This window comes from Dipodomys spectabilis, unplaced genomic scaffold (assembly GCF_019054845.1).
Source record: "Dipodomys spectabilis isolate Male_0828 unplaced genomic scaffold, ASM1905484v1 ptg000365l, whole genome shotgun sequence".
Taxonomy (NCBI): Eukaryota; Metazoa; Chordata; class Mammalia; order Rodentia; family Heteromyidae; genus Dipodomys; species Dipodomys spectabilis.
In genome coordinates, this window is record NW_024871042.1 from 5,548,732 (window position 1) to 5,571,362 (window position 22,631).

The window sequence follows — 22,631 nt, forward strand, 5'->3', positions numbered from 1 at the left end:
AAGTAGTTGTACAAAGAAGTTCCCATTCTACAAAACAGTATATGAATACAAGGTTTCTGACAATATTGTAGGAAGTATTACAATGAAGGAGATAAATAATGGGAGAGGAAACTGTGTCTCTTACTATTGTTCCTAAAGTGACTTTTCTTTTTGTTTTGTTTTCTTTTGTGCTGGTACTGGAGCTTGCACTTGGAGTCTGAGTGCTGCTGCTTCACTTTTTTTGCTCAAGGCTGATATTCTGCCTCATGAGCAATACTTTACTTACAGCTTTTTGATGGTTAATTGGAGTCTCATAGACTTTTCTGCCCAGGCTGGTTTCAAACTATGATCCTCAGATCTCAGCCGCCTGAGTAGTAAAGATTACAGGTGTGAGCCACTAGCACCTGACACTAAAGTGACTTTTACTTTACTCAAAACACCCTTCCCTGCCTTTTCTCTAGGATATAGAATACATACGATCTCATTACAACATTGAAGATTTTATCTACTTCAGCCACCACCAGCGAGAAGAACATGGGCACTTGTTTCATTTTGCGCTGAACCCTATTTTCCGGCACTACACAAAGTTTTTTCTGAAGGAGATTCTTCGCTTGGACTATAAGTCCTGTCTCTACTACCCTATTTACCCACAGACTAGGGAAAGCAAGGTAAGAGATTGTTGTCACTCACTTCCCCACGACCTCCGTGTGTTCAGTTTCATTGCTGTGTGCGCCACTTTTCATTCATTCCTGTAGATGGGTTTTGATGATAGAATAGATCTAAATTTCCAATGGTCATATTGAGTTTGGGCCATTTTCTCACACTATGTGAAAGCCCAGTAGGGTTTGGAATTTCTGAAGCAGTCACAGCCAAATATAGTTAGTAAAACAATTTGTTGGCTTTTCTATGAATATAGGAAATAGACTGAAAACGATGCAAAAAAATGTTCTAAAAGACATGGAAATAAAATTATTTGCTCTGATGTATTACTGCAATGCCAAAATGATACTCTCATGTCCCTTCAAGAATTCCAAACAGATGTGGCACTGTAATCCTAGCTCATGCCTGTAATCCTAGCTACTCAGGAGGCTGAGATCTAAGGATGGCAGTTCAAAGCCATCCAGGGCAGGAAAGTCTTTGAGACTCTTACCTCCAATTAACTACCAAAAAATAGGAAAATAGGAAGTAGAGCTGTGGCCAAAGTGGGAAACAAAGGAGAAGGCAACAGTGCTTGAAAAGAAATGTACTCATTATCTTGCCCATGTAATTGTAACTCCTCTGTATGGTATTTTCACAATAAAAAAAAAGAGCTCAAGGACAGCACCTTAACCCTGAGTTCAAGCACCACCACCACCAAAATAATAATAATAATAATAATGATAATTCCAAGTGCAGTGAGGGAAGGGATGACATTTTCCAAAAAGAAATAGACTCTTTTTTTTTTTTTTTAGTTGGTCATGGGGCTTGAACTTTGGGCCTGAGCACTGTCCCTCAGCTCTTCAGCTCAAGGCTAGCACTCTATCACTTGAGCTACAGCACCATTTCTGGTTTTCTGGTGGTTTATTAGAGATAAGAGTTTCACAGACTTTCCTGCCCGGGCTGGCTTTGAACCGTGATCCTCAGATTTCAGCCTCCTGAGTAGCTAGGATTACAGGTGTGAGCTACTAGCACCTGGCCAGAAATAGACTCTATCTTACTTATCTAACTGTAATCTTCTGTACCTCACCTTTATTATAACAATAAAAAATTAACTCCAAATGAAATATAAACACCTCTATAAATAGACATACAGATGCATGAACTGATGAAACCCTATATAATAACTAGCTATATAATTCTGTATAACCCTTGTACTCATGTAGACTAACACCATTAGAATAACACACATTAAATGTGTGTATACTTTGCATATGTATACACAGAAACAAACACAATCCTCTTGCCCTGCTGCAGAGTTCTTTACAAGCCAAGAGCATGTGTTTTACCAGGAAGATATGCATGTCATGGTAAAAGGCAAACATCTGTTCTTGTTCAGAGCTGCTTCCCCAATGCCTAGAAGCCACACACACACACACACACACACACACACACACACACACACTTACATACTACGCCCTGGTTGTTCAACAGGCAAGCACCTATTCAAGCCAGATTCCAAGGCATTGCTTTTTGCATGTCAATTTCGTAGTCTCTGGCATCAACTGTCCTCCACTTAACGTGGACTTGAGGGGGCAATGAGCTTCAACTACTGAACTGTGTCGTCGTCCCAGTAGGTTTCGTTCCTGACCTCAAGCTGCCTAGTGCACCTGACATGGTCATGTTTCTTCTCAATGATCACAATAAAGTAGTCTTTAAGATGTTCTTACTTGTTAAACAGCCAAAAGTGTTAACACATATACATAACAAGAATTATACCAGTTTATATTATTAAACAAAAGCTTGTCAGAGAAGGACAGTGGAGATAAGGAAGGAAGAAGAAAAAACACAGGAAGATTTCTAGTGACATGTAATCTATGGGTCTACATTTCTATCAGAATGTAGCTTGATAGCAATGGGATTGCCCCAGATTTGAATGTAGTGAAGTTAACAATTTTGCTGGAAAACCCTGGACCTGCACAATTTCCTTTTACGTTACACATGACCTAGTGGCAATTGTGTGACCATCAAAATGTGATATTCTGAGATTTTATTCAAGAGGCTGCCTGGGTGTACTGAGTCAGAGAAAGTCCATTTACAGCCATAATAAGAATACCTTGGGTATTTTATTGAACTCTCATCTATTTACCAGTTAATGCAGACTTAGGAGCACATTATACATCATTGTATGTTGGCTATGGAAATAGATTTGGAAACAGATTTCCTTGGTCTCTGCTTCCAGTTGATTTGCACATACACATGTCAAAAAAGCATAAGAAGCAGTTTCAAATAATTTGGGTAAGATTTCCCAAATTCTGCCATAAATCCCTAGTTGAGGGAGTTGTGGTGAGGCTGAGTTTCTTAGAATACATCATGAGGGTTGTTTGCTCCACACCCACTGCAGATATGTATGCACTGAGAGCACTTTATAAGTAGAAAAATTGAGCTTTGGCTAGGGATTTCTGGCTTCTGTTCTTCAGTTTTTAAAGTTGAGGTATGAAGTTCAACAGTGAGGGATTCTAGAGACTTTTTAGAAATATCTGGGTCTATTTTTAGAATAGAGAAGTAAGTCATATGTAAACCATCTTATTTATTATGATACATCAACAGTTTGGCTTTACTTTCTTGCCTTTCTAATTTAAGTTTGATAAATGTATCATTAACAGTTTGGATTACTGAAATGGTATCTATTTCCTAGGTTAGTTTCACCAAAATTTCATAAGATTTCATAAACATGAGAAAACTAAGAACAACCATATTTGACCTTTTCTGACAAGTTTTAGAAAACTAAATATTTAAAGCATTGGCATAAAACCTGATTTACCACAGGTCATTTCAATAAGCATAATCTAGTGCATAATTTAGTAGTAATGGAAGTTAAAATGATATTTACTCCCTCCCCCCCCCCACTCTCCAGTTTTATCTTTTGATTTTGGAATGCTTTTTTAAAAAAAATTAATAATGATCCAGTTGAAGTCAGCCAGAATGACTTTGACAAGCAGGAGGATTTTCCCATCAGTGCTAAGTTGTCCTCATATGGCATTTTTATCTATGTGTCTTCTTAAAGCATGTTGTGCCAATCACACAAAGGTTAACAGGACGCAGATAACAGAGCTTAATGGGGTCAAATCAAGCTGATTCATGACCACTATGGAGAAGAATATCCTCTTGGGGAAAATACTTGTACTGAAAAAATCCCATAAACCAAACCACTTGTTTATCTGTCATTCCCACAGAGATAGTAATGTAATTACTCTCGTAATTATCTTCATTAGTGTCAGGCATTATCTACAATTCATTCCTCTGCTCGAAGAGTATGTTTGTTTATTTGCTGATTTTTTTCCCCCTCTCCGACTTGGCCCAGTTAAGAGTTTTGTATTTGTAAAGCTGCACGCAGACATCTGTGCTGCGCCTCTTTGACATTCTCTCCCCTAAAATATAGATTGCTGTCTTTCAGTTCCAGAACCCCTACGCCCACTCGCTGACATCTGCCCTTCATTACTTGGTTCCCGTGCGACCACGACGACAGATTGTCTATCCTCTGGAAAAGCTTGGCATAAACGCTCCATCAAAGTCGGTCTCCAAGGATCTGGTGGGTAGCAGGGCGGCAGGCTGGGAGGCTCGGTGCCAGCTCCTGCAGGCTTGGCAGATGGGGTGGCAGCACTGTCTTTGCAGGAGCAGGCTGCTTCTTAATTACAGGGAACCTGGCACTCATACCCTTACAGGCTGTGCCCCGTGAAGGCTCCCCTGCAGCCCTTTCCCTCAAGTGGTTATTTCCATAATCCTAAAACAGTAGCCACAGGATCCCACCAAGGGCAATGCAGGCAGGCACACCCCACGTGCTGCTGGGTCCCCGGACAAATGACCCAGACATACCCTTTCACATATTTTTGTCTTTCCCCTTCCTCATAGGCAGATATCCTCTATCAGTGGATGTTTTCGAGGAAGCATCCTCTGCAGTGGAGTGCTTTCGAGGAAATAGATGGTCTTTTCCCCACTAGGGCAGTCAGCTTCCAGAGCAACATTACATTGGAGATACGTGGGTCTTGAGCAGACTTTTTAACTCCTTTGTGGAAAGTCAGGGCGACTAACATATTGACTTCCCTGGGGTGGCAGAAGTTTTTATTTATTTGCTATTTATTTTTATTTGTTTATTAAGACCAGAACTAGAAGAGGGACTTGAATAGAACCTAGATGGAAATGTACAGATAGGCATGCACACAGCCATCATTATATCAAGTTGTAGCCGTCTTGTGCACTTCTGTTCAAATGAATTTTTAAAAATTCCTCAGAGGGCTGAGATTTGCCCTTTGTGTGAGAGAATGAGAAGTTTAAACACAACACATTAAGCTGAGTTGCTGCTCATCAGAGCTGAGTATGGTGCTCGGACACTGCCTCAGCGCCTCAGCTTGCAGCCAGGGCACAGTCTCATGCCCTGCTCTTGATTCACCTGTGGCTGTGGGGTCCACTGCCCTTCTAGCCACCTGAGAGGCAACCCTTTCCTGAAGCTGAGACTGCTTCAAATCCTGCATTTACACCGGTAAAATGGCAAGATGAAGTCGTACTTACTTTCCAACAAATCATCAAGTTATTTGAGTAGAGTCTGAAAGCAAACAGCAATTCCTTTGCCTCCTACCTCTTTTAGTATGGAAAATGGAGAAACGCTGATGCAAAGATAAGGAGAAGTATATAAAGCAGGGTTTCTCCATCTTCCTGGGATGATGGGTCTTTCACCATGTGTGAGTCATACTCACAAGATTGGTGCAGAGATAGTTCCGGGGGGAGAGGAAGATTGAGAGAGGACAATTGTAACATCTATCCATCACTAAAACACAGTCTCTCTGGGATCACACTGATCCCAAAGTAAGGACCTGAGTGGAAAAGGGACATGGATTCACCAGGTTCACTGCTTTGCAGCTTCTGTATCAGATAGGTAAAGATGAGGGACACTCCCTTTTGTAGCCATTGCTGAGATTAAAAAAAAAAACCCTGTGCATTAGTGGATATCCCTGAATCTTGTTTCTTTAGCCAGTCCTGTGGTAGCATGTGTGGGATGCTGGAGCTGGAGGGGGAGGCAAACAGAGCTGTCACATGACCAAGGACATGTTTTCTCTGCCCTTGGACATTTCCCAATTTAGACTACTTTGAGATGAGCTTGAGCTCCAGCTGGGGAGAAAACCAGAGAAAGCATTTTGTTTCATTAAAAGGGCTCCTAACATTACTTTCAGGTTGGTATGATTTGGAATCATTGCTTACATTTAATAACCTTTTTCTCTGGTCATCTGAGTATGCTGTGTCTCCCTGGCTTCCCAGGTCCCTGATGTATGTTAAGGTATAAGAAAGTTGAATTGTTTAAACCTAAGGACCAGAAAGATGAATACCACCACTGGATAGTCGGATAGTTGATGTTTGCCTATTGCTATAGTATTTATTATACCACTAAACTCTGCCATTTTAAGAATACTTTTACTGTTACTTACATATTCTATATTGAGATAAGATGTTAGTAAAGTTTAGGATCTAGTAAGGGGTTAGTGATGTTGTTTGGTGATAGAATTCATTCTTAGCATTCAGGAGAGCTTGAATTTGATCCCCTAACTGAATTAAAACAACAACAACAAAAAGCTGGATACTGGTGGTGCACATTTGAAATCCTAGCTACTTGGGAACTTAAGAGTGGGAGAATCAAAGTTCCAGGCTAAGCTTGGCAGAAAAATCTGAGGGACTCCCAAGTCAGTGGAACAATCAGGACTTGGTAGAAAACAACTATCATTCTAGCTATGTCAGGAAGCCTAAAATAGGCAAATGAAGTTCCAGGTGCACACCTAGGAAGGAAGTCATACCATCTCGAAAATAAACAGCTCACTGGGAACCAGTGTCTCACACCTGTAATCCTAGCTACTCAGGTGGCTAAGATCTAGGAATAGTGGTTCAAAGCCAACCCAGGCAGGAAAGTATGTGAGACAATTTTTTAAAAAAATATATTGTTTATTGTAAAGATACTGTACAGAGGGGTTACAGTTACATGAGTAAGGCAATGAGTCCATGCCCTATACAGCGTTGTGACCCACTCCTTTGTTTTCTCCCTACCATCCCTTCCCTCACCACCTCCCCAACTTCCCCCCCCCCAAGTTGTAAAGTTCGTTTTGAACATAGTATCTTGTACATCTCATTGTTACAATGGGTCAACCTGTATCCTTGTTTTGGCATTTTGTTATTTCCCTTCCCCTCCCCAAATTAGAAAAATGTATATACAAGATGCAGGGCACTGGAATCAAATACGGTGAAAACAGGGGTTATACTGTGGGGAAAGAACATAGAAAAGAAACAAAAAAATCACATAGTACACTATGAGTATATTAAAACCAACAGCAAGAAAGATAAAACCTCTTGTGTCCCTATCTTGGGGTTCATTTTGCTTAGCATCGTCTTACATAGTCATATGTATGTAGCTTTTGACCTTTTCTGCTTGTCTGTCATGGAGCTTGAAATCTGGACCTGGGCACTATCCCTGAGCTCTTCAGCTCAAAGCTAGTGCTCTACCACTTGAGCCACAGCACCACTTCTAGTTTTCTAGTGGTTTATTGGAGATAAGAGACTTACAGACTTTCTTGCCAGGCTGGCTTTGAACTGTGATCCTCAGATCTCAGCCTCCTGAGTACCTAGGATAACTGGTGTGAGCCACGGCCCTGGGCTTATGTGAGACTCTTATCTCCAATTAACCACCAGAAAACTGGAAGTGCAGCTGTGGCTCAAAGTGATAGAGTACTAGCCTTGAGTGAAAAAGCTCAGGGACAGAGCCTGGGCCCTGAATTCAAGCCCCACAACCAACAACAACAAAAACTAAAACCCCAGAACCAAAAACAATGACACGAGATAAAGCTGGAGGTATGGCTCAGCAGTACAATTCTAGCCTAGAAAATGTGAGAGGCCTTCAGTTCAAACCCAATAACACACACACCCATACACACAGAGAGAGGGGTTATAAGATGTAATGCATAGTATTTAGGATAAGGCTGAAGTTTATGGGTATACTATTTGTCTAACATTCATAAGGTCCTGGTTTCAATCCCCAGCACTACCAAACAATAAAATTTTAGAAATATTAATACTCCTATCAAAAGATTATTAATCCATAATTCACATGGAATGAGACTGATTGCTCCGAAGTTGTATTATTGGTGGTGAGTTGTATTACTTAAAATTATTTTCTCTCAAACATTTTAGATGACTGTAATGTTTTAGAGCAATTATCTGAGACAAGATGAGACAAATAGGATGCTTTGGGGAGAATTTCTACGTTCCCCCAAGTATGTCGCTCTCTAAGTAGAGCAGTAGTATTGCACCAGTTGAACCAAGTGAGGCTGACCAATCATTATTTCTAGCTGAATTCCTCTTTACCTGTGAGTTTCACACCCTTCCACCCTGTGGAGTGACCATCAGCCCCCCTGCCACAGCTGCATTGTTTCTCTCTGGCCACTCACCTTTCATATCATTTATGCTACTTAAAACATCTTAGAATGACCTCTATTTCCTCTCTTTCACCTAGAAAGCCAATCTTCAAGAGAGCAGATCACTCCAGGCATGAGTAATGGGATAGAAAGCGTTTCATCTCAGTGGGTTGCCAATTTGAATCTGGCACTAGGCAGCAGTGATTGAAATTCATCACTGCATGGCAGGGCAATATGCCCTCCGTCCAGAGGCTACCTAAGGCACTCCTTACTTCTTCTGCCTAGTACGGATGATAGGTGTCCCTGCCCAACACCTTCCCTATAGTTTCTAGTAATTATCAACCCACCCTCTAGCAAGTCCTAAGAAAGATGCCAGAAAATGCAAGTGATCCTTGTTACACATTATAGAAGCCCCAAAGATTTATAATAATGTCTCCATAGCCAACCAGTATGAATTCATGGATAAAGAGGGAAGGGCCTTTTCTTAATAAACACCATAATCTACATGATACGCCTGAAACAGTCTCTCTCAATACAGTCTTGGACTGCTTTTACATTCTGAATTATTGTGGAAATTTTTAATTAAATGAATTATTATCACTCACCTGTATTCGTATGATCAAAAGCACACTGACTTTGGCTGAGTGAATTGAGTAGTCATACTGAGTAAAGAATGTGGAGCAAGTTGTTGTCCTACCCTTGCCTTGGAGATGGCTGGGTGTGTAAGTGAGCTTTCTGTCCTGCCTGCTGCCACTCAGAGTGGACTGTGATACTGTCCCTGCCCTTGAGAGCTGCCAGTCTACTTTCAGTATAACAGAGTGGGGCAGCTTGCACTGGTCCCAAGAGCGAGAACCTGGGATTCAATGGTTTTGTAAAACTCCTGGGGGAGGGAATGTGTTTGTATTTTTTGTCTGAGGTACTACTTCCTTTCCAGGAGTGGGTACTTGAATAACCATTATTTATTGCGTTAAACTCAGAAAAGTCTGCCTTGAATTTAACAACCTCTACCCTATTTCATGATCAATGGAAGCTTCCCAAGGTTTACCAATCACTTTAGTTCATCTTGGTATATAGTATTCCTAGTATTGAAGTATGAATTCCTATCTATCTATCTATCTATCTATCTATCTATCTATCTATCTATCTATCTATCTATCTATCTATCTCTATCATCTATCCATCAACCCCCTCTTCTCCCCCCCCCCCCCAAGAAATCATATTTTCAGAGTGAACAATCTGATCCTATTGTTTTTCTTTTCCTGGTTGTTTATTAGCGATAGTCTGGAAATCTCTACTAATAAATCCTTTTTGGGTTTTCCCACATTTTACTTTTGTCCTTCTACAAAGAAAAAAACAAGACAGTTTATTTAACCTCTCTTCTCAAGCTAAATGCTGGCCTGCCCTTTCCTGGTATGTGATCTCTCAGGAAGATGTCAGTCACTGGCATTCAGTAACCATTTGAATTGTCCCTTTTCATCTAGTCCGTTCTCCCTGTCCAGCTATAATTACCATCTGATGGACTGTTAGTGGGTACTGTTTCACTTGGGCATCTGTTGCCCTTAGGAAATTGCATTATTCCGTTGCACCTGCTAGATTTTCTCCAGCCTGTTTCCCAGCCCCTTCCTTAAACTTGGTAACTTTCACTGACAGTTAGACTTCCCTGTATTGTATCTGTGCCTGGTGTGTGTGTGTGTTTGTGTGTGTGTGTGTGTGTGTGTGTGTGTTTAAAATCAACTCTTTAGCATCCACTCAAGAAAAAATTTCTGAAAATGCAAGTTATATTTTTAGCATCATATACTATATAGATCATCATATATGATGCCTGGTCATTTTTTACATACTTTAAAAAATTGTCATTACAAAGGTGGTGCACAGTTACATGTCAGATAAATACAGTACATATCTTTTTGGATAATGTCACCCCTTCTCTCAATCTCTCCAGGTCTCTCTCTCTCCCATCCCCAACTGCCTGATTATTTTTTATTTTTATTTATTTTTTATTTTTTTGGTCGGTCATGGGGCTTGAACTCTGGGCTTGGGCACTGTTCCTGCGCTCTTCAGCTCAAGGCGAGCACTCTACCGCTTGAGTCACAGTGCCACTTCTAGTTTTCTAGTGGTTTATTGGAGATAAGAGTTTTATGGACTTTCCTGCCCGGGCTGGCTTTGAACCATGGTCCTCAGCCTCCTAAGTAGCTAGGATTACAGGAGTGAGCTACCAGTGCCTGGCTTGCCTGATCATTTTTGACATGATCTTAATAATATTTTCTTGAAATTAACCCAGTTTAAGTTACCACCAGGAGTGAAATATGACTTTTGAAGCCACTTCTCAACCATTCGTACATGTTTGCCCTGTTGTAGGAAATACATTTCTTTCTATTCATAGTGAATCATTGTCTGTTAGATTCTTAGGATAATTTGCATAAATTCCTTCACTGGCTCCCTCCCTCCCTACATATAATAAGTTCTATGCTTATTTGTTGTTTGACTACTACCTAGCTTCATATGATTGATAGATAGATAGATAGATAGATAGATAGATAGATAGATAGATAGATAGATAGATAGATGCACACATCAGAACATCTAGTAAATCAGTGGTTTATTCTCATTGTTATCATAATCATTCTGTCTTAGAAACTTTATAATATTATAAACTTTATAATTTTGCTACTGTTATTGCTGTGTGTTGAGCTCCTGCTAAAGATTCCCATGAATGATCTCATGTAATTGATACACCAACACTTGTAAATAGTTATGTCTATTGACATCTTCTTCACACCTAAAGAATAAATGTTCAAAAGCTAATATCCAAATTGCTCTGGATATTACCCAGATTACTCTTTTTTTTTTTTTTTTGGTCAGTTGTGGGGTTTGAACTCTGGGCTTGGGCGCTGTCCCTGCGCTCTTCAGCTCAAGGCCAGCACACTACCGCTTGAGCCACAGTGCCACTTCCGTTTTTCTAGTGGTTTTTCTTGGAGATAAGAGTCTCACGGACTTTACTGCCTGGGCTGGCTTTGAACCATGATCCTCAGATCTCAGCCTCCTGAGTATCTATGATTACAGGCATGAGCCACCGGCGCCAGGCCCAGATTACTCTTTTAACCACTAAATATAGGCTTTCTTACCTAAGAACTAAAGTGCCATAGGAAACAAATACACAGAAATGGAAGATAGCTCTATTTCTATGACTCTCCTACGTCTTTGTTATCAGCTACTTCATTAAAAGGTAACCCACAGATGACTTTCCCCCAGGACAGCTTGAATTTTCCTTTAGACAGAACATCAAGCTGCACCAGCCTGATCTGGCTGGATGAGACTGAGAAGGAGCAGACAACTAGGTCCCAATTGGTAAGCCTGGGTCTGTTTCTGTACAACAGCAGATCCAGGTTATCTACAGTTCTCTCTCTGTTTGTATCGGTATGTTGTTAGAAACCTTTCAAAATTATGTGGCATCTGCTGGAAAAAGAGGAAAAACAGTTATGATCCTGTATGGAGATAACATGCAGTATGTGGTCTGGCAGTGTTCTCAGAAAGAATCCAGGCAATGCCCTTCGTGAATAACAAAAGGTTTATTGGGGAGGGGGCAACAGTACATGGAAGGCGAGAGAATGTAAACTAGTGGCATGATTGACAAACACTAGATGTAGTTCAGAAGATGAGCCATGATGAGATGGCAGAATGATACCTTTAAATTGCCAGGAGAAGGAAGTTAATATCTCAGTGTTATCACAAATCAGTGTCATATCTTTAGTCTTGTTTTCTAGAGCAAACACTTTAGGATAAATTCTTCCCTCTCTGTAGCTTTATTATGATATAAATCATATATACCCATACAAGTCACTCATGTCAAGTGTACAGTGTAATAACTTTTAGTGTTATGAGAATGTCAGTTATGAAAACATGACCACTATACAATTTTAGAACATTTTCCATCTCCCTTTTTCCCCCCAGGTCTTATGCAATCATTCATCTTTTTGTCTCTATGAATTTGCCTATTCTAGATATTACATATAAGATGCTATATTATCTTGCCATTCACATCTTTTTTATTTTTCCATTTGTTTTTAATTATTGTTCGTTAATTAACAAAATAATGGATTTTATAAAACAGTGGATTTTATTATGACATTCTCAGTATTATAATGTACCTTTATCATATCCACCACTCCCTTAGCCTTTTTTTGCCCTTGCCTGCTGATCCCCTTCCTCTTCTCAAATAATCTGTGGTAGAACTGTCTATGTTTTGTGTGTGTGTGTGTGTGTGTGTGTGTGTGTGTGTGTGTGTGTGTGGTTTAGATTTAGGATATGAAAAAAAATATGATATTTGTTTTTCTGATCTGGCTTATTTTCCTAAATGATGATCTAATATGATTTTGTTCTTTATGGCTGAGTAATATTCTATTGTGTGTATATGCCAGATTTCCTTTGTCCATTCATCTGTTAACAGGCCCTTAGGCTGATTCCACAGATTGGCTACTGTGAATAATGCTTCAATAAGATTGGGTATGTGGGTATCTCTGTTGTACGCATTTACTGATTGAATTCTATTGGGCATATACCCGAGGTGGCATAGCAGGACTATATGGTAGTTATACTTTGAGTTTTATTAGGAGCCCCCATCCTGTCTCCGTAGTGGCAGCCCTAATTTCCATTTCCATTAGCAGTATATAAAAATACTTCTTCCTCTTCTCCCCTATAAACTGTATCCTCACTGTAAGGTCCACTCTTGGATGGCGAGCAGACTCCACCCTCCTCACAGCAAAATCTCTGCCCAGTACCTAGGCAACTGGCACACCTGGAAGAGGTCACATCTGGATTCAATGTGGCCACACTTCCCCCCCCCCCCTCCTTCCCTGCACCTACCTAGATACAGCTGAGCCCAGGGCCAGATGCTCTCTTTCCCAGGTCTTTTCCCTGATGCATGGACTGTCAACATGGCCTGGTGCCAGCCGGAATGATGAATAAACCTACCCCTTACCTGAATACCACGTGCATGATGCTGCTTTTACTCAGCCGCCTCTTCTTAAAAACCTAACACTCACTAACGTTTGGTTTTTGTTTTCTTGATGGCAGCAGTTCTGATTTGGAGCGAGGTGGAAGCCCATTGTAGTTTAGACTTGCATTTTCCTAATGGCGAAAGATGTTAAACATTTTATTGTATTAGGCATTTGTACTTCTTTTGAGAACTTTACAACTCATTTGCTTACTTACTGATTGGAATATTTGTTCTTTTGGTGTTTATTTATTTTTTGAGTTCTTTATATATTCTAGGTATTATTCTCCTGCCAGATAATTAAGTATCAAAAATTTTCTCCCAATCTGTAAGTTATCTCTTTGTTTTTTCATTGTTCATTTGACTGAACAGAAGCTTTTCAATTTGATGTAAGCCTATTTTTCTCAATTCTTGATGCTATTTCCTGAGCATTCGGAGTCTTATTCATACAAGGTGTTACCTATGCCTACATTTTTGAGCATTTTTCCTGTATTTTCCTCTAATAATTTCAAAGTTTCAGGCCCTACACTTAGATTTTCTTTATCTATTTTGAATTATTTTTTAAGTGAGAGACAAGGCTGGATATCCAGACTTGCCAAAGCCATTTATGAAGTGTCAAAACAGGAATATCGGTGACCCATGTCTATATTCCTAGCTACTCACAAAGCAGAGATCTGAGGATAGAGGTTCAAAGCCAGACCAGGCAGGAAAGTTCATGAGACTCTTATCTCTGATTAACCACCAAAAAGCAGGAAATGGCAATGTGGCTCAAAGTGGTAGAGTACTAGCTTTGAACACAAAAGCTTAGGGACAGTGCCTAAACCCTGAGTTCAAGCCCTAGGACCTACACACACACACACACACACACACACACACACACACACACACACACACACACACACACACACACACAGTATTTTATATATATATATATGTATATATATATATATAAAATGTTTTAACAAATCCGTAGTAGCTATGTGGGTTTATTATTGTATTCCATTGGTTTAATGTGTCCATTTTAGTGCCAGTTCCATGATGTTTTTGTTACTTTGGCTCTGTAATATACTCCAAAATCAGGTATTATGATAGGTACAGTGTTACTCTTTTTCCTTAGCATTGTTTTTAGTTACTTGGTGCGAACATCTTCTTTGGTTCACCATGTTCTCCACCAAATTCATTCATGTTGCAGCATTTATCTATATTTTATTTCTTTTTATTGCTGAACATTCTGTTGAATGGATATATTATACTTTATCACTTACCAGTTGATGGACATTTGAGTTGTTCCCAGTGTTTGGCTATTATGAATAATATTGCTTTGAAACTTCACGTATTTTTTGTGTGAATGTATGTTTTCATTTATATTGGGGTGTGCATAAATTATCTAATTTCGGTTTTCATTTTCACATTCTCTCATTGTTGGATTAGATTTTGCATCCCATTCCAGCCAACTCAAGGCTATTGATACATGTTCCATGACCCTTCTTTTTTTTTTTTTTTCAACAGTAGAGAGTCCATCCACACATTGAGACTAGACCTCTATGCAAGTTTTAGTACTTTTGAAAACACAAATGTTACTAAAATGAAATGTCTCCTGCTCTTATTTGCCTGTTCATCCTGACTCATCAGCCTTTTGTAATTCTGCACAGATATTAAGGGGTGACAGCAAAGACATTGTCCTTCCAAGCCTGGTTCTGGTGGCTCACACCTGTAATCCCAGCTACTCAGGAAGCTGAGGTCTGAGAATTGTGGTTTGAAGCCAGCCCAGGCAAGGAAGACCTTGAGACTCTCATCTCTAATTAACCATCCAAAAAATGGAAGCAGAGCTGTGGCTCAAAGTGGTAGAGCACTAGCCTTGATCAACAAAGCTCAGGGACAGTGCCTGAGCCCTGAGTTCAAGCTCCACAACAAACACAAAAGAGAGGGAGGGAGGGGGGAAAGAAAGAGAAAGAAAAGAGAAGAGAAAAATGTCTTTCCAAACACAAGAACAAGACAGGACTTTCTATTTTTCTTTTCTAGCCACTGGCATACCCTTTATTGTAGTGCACCTTTGGTAATGGTATTGTGCTTAAAAAGAGTTGCCAAGCCACCTAACAGAAACAGAAAATGCCCAAGGTTTTCCTGGATGTTGATTGAATTCTTGCCACAACCGAGTAAGAAGTTCCCTGAAGAGCAAGGTAATGAATGCTACCAAGGTCCAGAAGTGCCTCCAGACATATCAGCTGCCTGCCGCAGAGCCCTGAAAGGCCTACAGTGGAGCAAGGCTCCCAGGCTGAGCTGTGCTCCTGGCCAGGAAGTGGCATTGGAGGCCAAGTGGCTTCTTCACATTCTGCCTTCAGGGAGGAAAGGCCTTGGCTTTGTGCATTTTAAAGTAGCTCAGGCAATAAAACAGCAGAGGGGACAATTAGAGCTGCAGGTGCTGACTAGAGATGTTGCTTCTTTTTCCCCCAGATTAAAAATAAATGTGTCCTGACAAAAGCAGTTTGTATTTATGGTAGGAAAAAGAAAAAAGGAAAAAAAAATAGTGAAAAAAAATCAGTGGAACCTTCAATCCTCCTGGCTATAGATTACCTTTGTTAATGTCTTGGTCGTTTTACTTCTAGATCATTTTCAGTGAACAATCCCACATATATTCAATAAAATGTAGAGCCCTGGTACTTTGAAGCTCACCTTTCTCTTCATAATGTTATGGGTATCTTTACATATTGAGATGTGGCCATGCTGTTTTGCATTGACCAGCTGCCCCCATCACTTAGGACAGACTTTAGTGCAGTATCTTGTTTGTGTTGCATTTTTAATCTGTCTCCAGTGAGGGAAACTGAGGTTGAGGGTAGGTTTGGGAAAACTTGTGAACATTCAGCCAGCCAGCAGGGCTTGTGACTATGACCACCATGAAGGCATTTCACTACTCTGCGAATATGTACAGTGTTGGCTAGGTTTGTTCCTGCACTCAGATGAGGCAAATCCAGGGACATTTCTGGTCAATTTTAGGTAGATAAGTTGTGTAGGTTACTTCAAATCACAACACATGGCCTTAAGTTCATAAAGGGTCCAATCTGATCTTATGCAATGGTGGAAACTCAATTTCATCCCAAAGATCAGAATCCTACACTGCTGCTGAGGCCCACTTCACACAGGAAGCCTGAAGCCAGCGGATGAGGGTGGGAGGCCCTTCTCTTCCTCTCCATGTGCTTTCCACTTACTTAGCCGTTGTTCAACGGTTTCATTTTCTTCCTCTTAATTAGCCATATTTCCAGCTCTTCTGAAAATAGAGCCAGCCAGGACATGTAGGAACAGCCAGTCTGTTCTCATCCCCTCTGTCCCAGGACAGTCCCTGCTCTGTGGGCTGGACTCTGAATGGTGAGTGAGTGCTTTCTTCAGAGATTCCCAATGCTGGGGACAGCCTACCAGCATTTTCATTCTGTGGGCTTTAACACTTTTGTTTGCACCTTGAGATAGCCCTACAGGAAGGACCTACGTGGAAGCTTATTGCCTTTGGGTGGTCAACACACCTCATCAGTACAGGGTACCTCATCAGCTCACTTAGTAGTCACTGGCCTTGTTCATCATGGCCTTTTGAGCTCTCAGGATGGTTGATCCCCCCTCCCCTACCATGGTGTCCACTAGCTATAAAAAATCATGTCACCTGTGCTTGCATTCCAGTGGTGGGAAGCAGGCAGTAAAGAGACGGACAAGGAGACACCATGCCAGGGGTATCAGGTACATCAAAAAGAATGCCCAGAGAAGCAAAGGAACTCTGGAGGCAGGCAAAACACTCTGCTGTGCTGGGCATGGTGGCTCACACCTGCAATCCCCGCACCTAGAAGGCTGAAAGAGGAGGATCATGAGTTAGAGACCAGCCTAGGGTTAGTGACATCCTATCTCAAAATAACAACAAAAAATAAAACAGTCCTCTGCTAAGGATCATTTAAGGTAAGACCCGATTCTGTGGGTCTGGGTGGGACTGCGGATGGCTAGGAGGAAGGAGCAGATCTGCTTCTTTCCGCACACTCCTCTGAAGCCGGCTGCTCACACAGGCACACTTCTACACATCCACAAATGTCACGTTAATGCTTTTGACTTTTATTTCGTGACTATTTCCAAAGAATTTCATGCAAGGACCCATCAGATGCAATGAAAATGTTTCCAGTATGTTCTTAAAGCAGAATTCCCAAGTTTGCTCTAAGCTATGTATGATTTTTAACTTCTCCTTGAAGCTACAGTTTCCATTTTAAAAAAAAAGAGGAACCTGCGGACCCAGATTGTTTAGAATTTCGGGTGCCCAGATGTTTGGAAAAGGTTAAATATTTTACCTCCACAGCAGTTGGCTTCCCAGGAATTCCTAGGGAGGATATTGTTTCTATTGAAGAAAAAAAATGACAATGTAACTGCCATTTTGAAGCCTCTACATGACAGATGTGTAGAGTATAGAAATCTATGTATTATTGAATAATTCTTTTTAATATGCTCAAGAATAAGCAATTTGTAAGCCTGTTTACGTTCCTGCCATCTGGGTGCATTCTGTTACCCATCTGTTTCGTGTAATTATGTAATTATCAATATAAGGGAAGAATAGGTGATATAATTAACAAGAAAAACTGATCCACACTGAAGAGTAAAAATGACAAGCATCTGTTGAATGGCTTTTTGTCACTCTCCCTTCATTGTTAACTGTTCTTTTTTCCTTTCATATCCTTCAGGAGAGCTGTTTTTGTCAGTATGTGTGTTCCTGTTTTTATTTCTCTCTCTCTCTCTCCCTCTCCCTCCTCCCCCTTCTTCTCCCCTTGCTCTTCCCTCTCCCTCCCACTAACCCTCTCTCCCCTACCCCACATGTAGAAGGATTTAAAAGTATTCCAGGAGCTAACATAACCTTGAAAGAAATGAGCAAATCCTTTGTGTCATGCATTGATTCTCTCCCTATGGGAGAACCTTTACAGTTATTTCAAAAGGATGAAATGTATACATTGAGAACTGTAGGATAACTTTAATTGACAGGTGCCAGGGCAGGTTGAGTGTGTAGCCCTTTCAGAGAACATTTGTTCATAAGAAAAAAATCCCATACTTAATGCTTTTGTTTTAACATCAAGCCTCAAGCAATCTATGTTATTTTAAAGTACGAGGAAGTCCCAGTGGATTGGGTTCATGTCCATATAATCCTTGAAGTATATCCTTATGTCATGGAGACTTGTGGGCACATAGATGGAACTCAGGCCACATGTTCCCTCTTGGTCAAACTGGCCTCCCCCCCTGCTTAGGACAGCCGTTCAGGGCAGTGGTCACCCATTGCCATGTAAGTGTGTAGGTATGTATCCGTGGGGCAGGGTGGAGTGGGATCACAATGATCTCCATCACTGACTCCCAAACCCTGCTGTCAATCCCTAAGCTTAGTTCTCCAAAGGATGGATGCTCCCCATTGAATCTGTCTCCAACTACCAAGGAAAGCCATTCTTGCAAATGCAGGTTGCCAAGACACACTTAGAAAAGGGAGGCATTCCCCAGACCTGTTTAGAGGAGAGTCACTATTAGAGATTAAGGCAAAGATTCTTTCTTTTCTTTCCCTCCCTTCCTTCTTTCCTTCCTTTATCTTTCTTTCTTTCTTTCTTTTTTTTTTTTTTTTGGTATTGGTCTTGGGTCTTGAACTTAGTTTTTGCTCAAGGCTCATGCTTTACCACTTGAGCCACAGCTCTACTTCTAGCTTTATTTTGGTGGTTAATTGAAGATAAAAGTCTCACTCTCCTGCCCAGGCTGACTTTGAACTACAATCCTCAGATCTCAGCCTCCTGAGTAGCTAGGATTACAGGCATGAGCCCCACTGGCATCTGGTTAAAGATAGGAATTCTGTGTGTGTGTGTGTGTGTGTGTGTGTGTGTGTGTGTGTGTGTGTGTGTGTGTGTGTGTGTAAGTCCAAGACTAGGACTCAAACTCTGTACCTAATGCTTTTGCTCATTGACCAGCACTCTTCCAACTAAGACATGCCTCCAACCCAAAGCAAGAATTCTTGATACTTCTTCCACTGATCTGAACTTCAGTGCAGGACTTACATCAAGCCTTCTGCTGTGTTTGGAAGATAATCTCACTCCCAACAGAGGTCTTGCGTCTCTCAAATCTGTGCTTGGCAGGTGAAAAAGTAGTTGAGACAGAGACAGAGAGACCCCCCATGAATTATATACACTACAAAGGCTTCTTAAAGCAGTAACTCTAACCAAGGAATTAAAGTGTTCACTGACACACTGGCATAGAATTAAACTTCTGTTAGAAACTTGGATAGAAATCTTATATAGTTACTTCCTGATTTCTACACAGAACATTCATATTCTCTTCCTCTTCCTTCTCTCTCACCCCCTATGTATCATCTATCATCTGTCATCATCTGTGTATATACTGCCTATCACCTATCTAGTCCACCCCCAGAAAATACTACACACTCATAATAGGGTTCACTCTTCCCTTTTGCTAGGTGGCAATTTTATATCTTGAAATTGTGTTGTCTTGGGGATCCATCTTCCTCTTGGAATCTTGTGACAGTCCCTTAAGGGTCATGGTCTCCTCCTAGCTTTGCTTCTGATTAGCTTCCCAAAGGGTAGCCACTGACTCCTCCACCTCTACTGCCCCATGCCCAGCAAGCAAGTAAGTAATCAGTTCCCAGCAAGGTTTCTCTTTGTTCCTTTGAATCAAACATTATTATTCTTTGCTTAATCCTCCCGAGAGTCTGAAACCATCTTCCACCTATCTGTATTTTTAATTATTTCCTTAGATTTTCTTTGTTAAAGCAATGGATGCCCATGAACAAGCATATAGAAGAAAATTACTGCCATGCTATGGAAGAGTATTTTAAAGGAATAAAACTGGGGACAATGTGGCTAGGTTTCTCAAGGGATTTTGTTGGTTTTGACTTTACATTTGTTTTCTTAATCCAAAATTAAAATTATTTAATTACAACCATAACTGACTAATCCATTAAGGATTGTAAAGGAAAGAGTGCCATTTGATTCTTGAAGATCCTTTCTTTTGCCATTTTTGGATTTGAAAAGGTTTTAATGATCATTTTTCTCACAAAACATTACAGTCACAATGTTCAGTGTTTTGGTAACAAAAGAACTCAGTGATTGTTCCTCAAGAGAAATTTTTATTATAAAAGATCTAATTACATATGTATGTTTCTCTCTCTCTGTGTATATATATATATATATATATATATATATATATATATATATACAGAGAGAGAGAGAGAGAGAGAGAGAGAGAGAGAGTCATGCTCAACTAAAATAAACAAATGAAAAAAATCCTGATGTTCTATACTGAACCACACAAAAAAATCATTAAAGCTTTGACTAAATGGTTTTCCTTTAACCCTCAAAAGTGACATTAATTTTTCAAGTAGTAACTGTTGCTTAAGATGCTATTGTGCCTGTGTGATAAATGTTTAATGATTTGGTAGTACATGCATGGCTTAAAATCCATTATTTATTGCACCTTTGCTTGCCTGGCAAAGGTGACGATTTTATAGCCCCAGCAGTCATGCAAACACATTTATACCAAACTGATGACTGATAATAAATTTCCTTACTGTAAATGTCAGTGGGTTTCATGTGTTGCTGACATTACATCTTGTTTGGAAGCCAAATGCTACACAGTTATGGGAAGTGGCAGATGGTATCATTAACACGAATGCTGGGACTGTTTACCACTGACATGCGTGTGAGAAATTAAAAGTATGTGACCTATCTTTACACCAGAGCGTGATGTCAGCGGTGAACAGGTGTTAATTACCACGCAATATGCTTGCTTACTTTTATCCCATGCCAGAGAGATTTTAGGGGAGGTTTTTGTCTTTGTTTTTGTTTTTGTTTGGTTTGTTGTTTTTTTTCTTTTTGTAAAATAGTTTGTGTTTGAATATATACAGAATAAGCAAAAGACATTTTCCTGAGGACTCTTGGTTTTGCATCTGGATTCTCAGACTCCCTGAAAGTCACAGCTGCTGTTACATGAGGGTTACCCTAACCCCCCAGCTTAGCAATCCTGCTCAGGTCAGGACATCTAGACCTCAGGAATCCTTTTGTGCTAATCAGTTACAGCAGTATTGTTATGGCTGTTTGCTTGTATTATGTGTTTGTTTATTTAACTTCAGACATGGTAAGTTCTATTTTGGGAAAGTTTCCATGAAGAGTATGGACGTGGTGCTTTTTAAGTGCTGTCAAAAATCATCAGGCATTGATTCAAAGAAAAGAGTGGAGATTTTTCTGAAGCAATTTCTTTCATTTAGGGGGCTCCTGGTTTCATAAGAATTCACAGCAGGACTAAGACTGTTATTTTCTCTGATTGGATGTGAAATATCTGAATGACTAAGATCAGTCTCACACATTCTACGAAACTGTATCTCTAACTTCTGTTCAGCAGTGGCCACTCCCATTTATTGTATTTCAGCCTCCCTCTTGTTGAGAGTTCTGCTTAGCTGTCTGCCAAGTTCTTTTCATTTCAATTTAAAAAGAAGGTGGATTTGTTTTATTCCTCCCTCCCAAGTCCCTCACTTGAACCAAGAGGCAGTTCCATTGATTCTGTCCAAATTCCTTTGAACTTTGTTTGTAGCCTTAGCATACTCTGTAGGAATTTTCAGAAAGGCTTATTCTTTCAAAACATTCATTGTGCACTGCTTTTACAATAGCTAGAGTGAGTCCTTTGGTGCACAGAATTTTAAAGTCATGTGAAAGAGAATACAAACCATTGTTTGCATTGAGATGAAAGAGATATGTCTAATTTCTTTAGAGTGAATCAAAGATACAATTGTATGTCAACAGAATGACTGAAGCTAATTGAAAACCAAACCATGTGCACAGAGGCACACATTAGACGTTAAGAATTGAGTCACACATGTCAGCTTGCATACTTGACATGTAAAGTGTGTTGAAAATATCGAGGAGCCAAGTTGTGCCTTGAAACAGTACTCACTGGGACAGAAGTTCTCAGAAAAGTGAGTTTTCATCCATTACTACATTGTCCTAAAATTAACAGGAAGCTTAAACCAGTAGTACACAGAACCACTTATCTGACCTGAGCCAAAAGAGGTTACTCCCTGGGGGAATAGTTACCTAGTAATATATTGGCTAATGGGATGTGGCTCCTTGGACTCAGCTAGCCATCAGCCATCCCTCCCCTCTTCTGTCCTAACCTTTGACTCCATCCCTTGTGTCCCCTTCGATAGCTGCTTCCTCCACTGCCTATGAACCACCATTCCTCCTCCTTCATTCAAATCTGCTCCCCGGACATTGTCTGCAAACCATCTATAGAGATTGACCTGTCACTCAATACAAGGTGTCACTCCAAACCTTCGCCTTGGTTTTTTTTTTGGTCTCGTTTAGAATGTTCTAGCCCTTCTAAATCCAGCTGAGCTGACTTTCCCAGCCATTTTAGATCAGCCTCAGTGACTCCACAGCTTCCTGGCAAAATCCAGAAACTGCCTTGCTTAGCATGACATAAGAACTATGACCAAAATGAGCTTATTCCTATAATCCACTACATTTAGGTTCATTTGTTACACAGTAAATAGCTTCACAATACACTGAATTCATCAT

General features: G+C 40.3%; 1 protein-coding gene across 1 annotated transcript in view; it reads left to right on the top strand.

The window, feature by feature from the left end:
• The window catches only part of Cfap61 (cilia and flagella associated protein 61), a 237,419-nt gene that overhangs the window by 90,531 nt on the left and 124,257 nt on the right, over nt 1-22,631 (top strand). The window contains exons 15-16 of the mRNA XM_042666424.1: nt 441-647; nt 4,073-4,207. Coding sequence (XP_042522358.1) covers nt 441-647; nt 4,073-4,207 — 342 coding nt within the window. The remainder of the gene's footprint in view (nt 1-440; nt 648-4,072; nt 4,208-22,631) is intronic.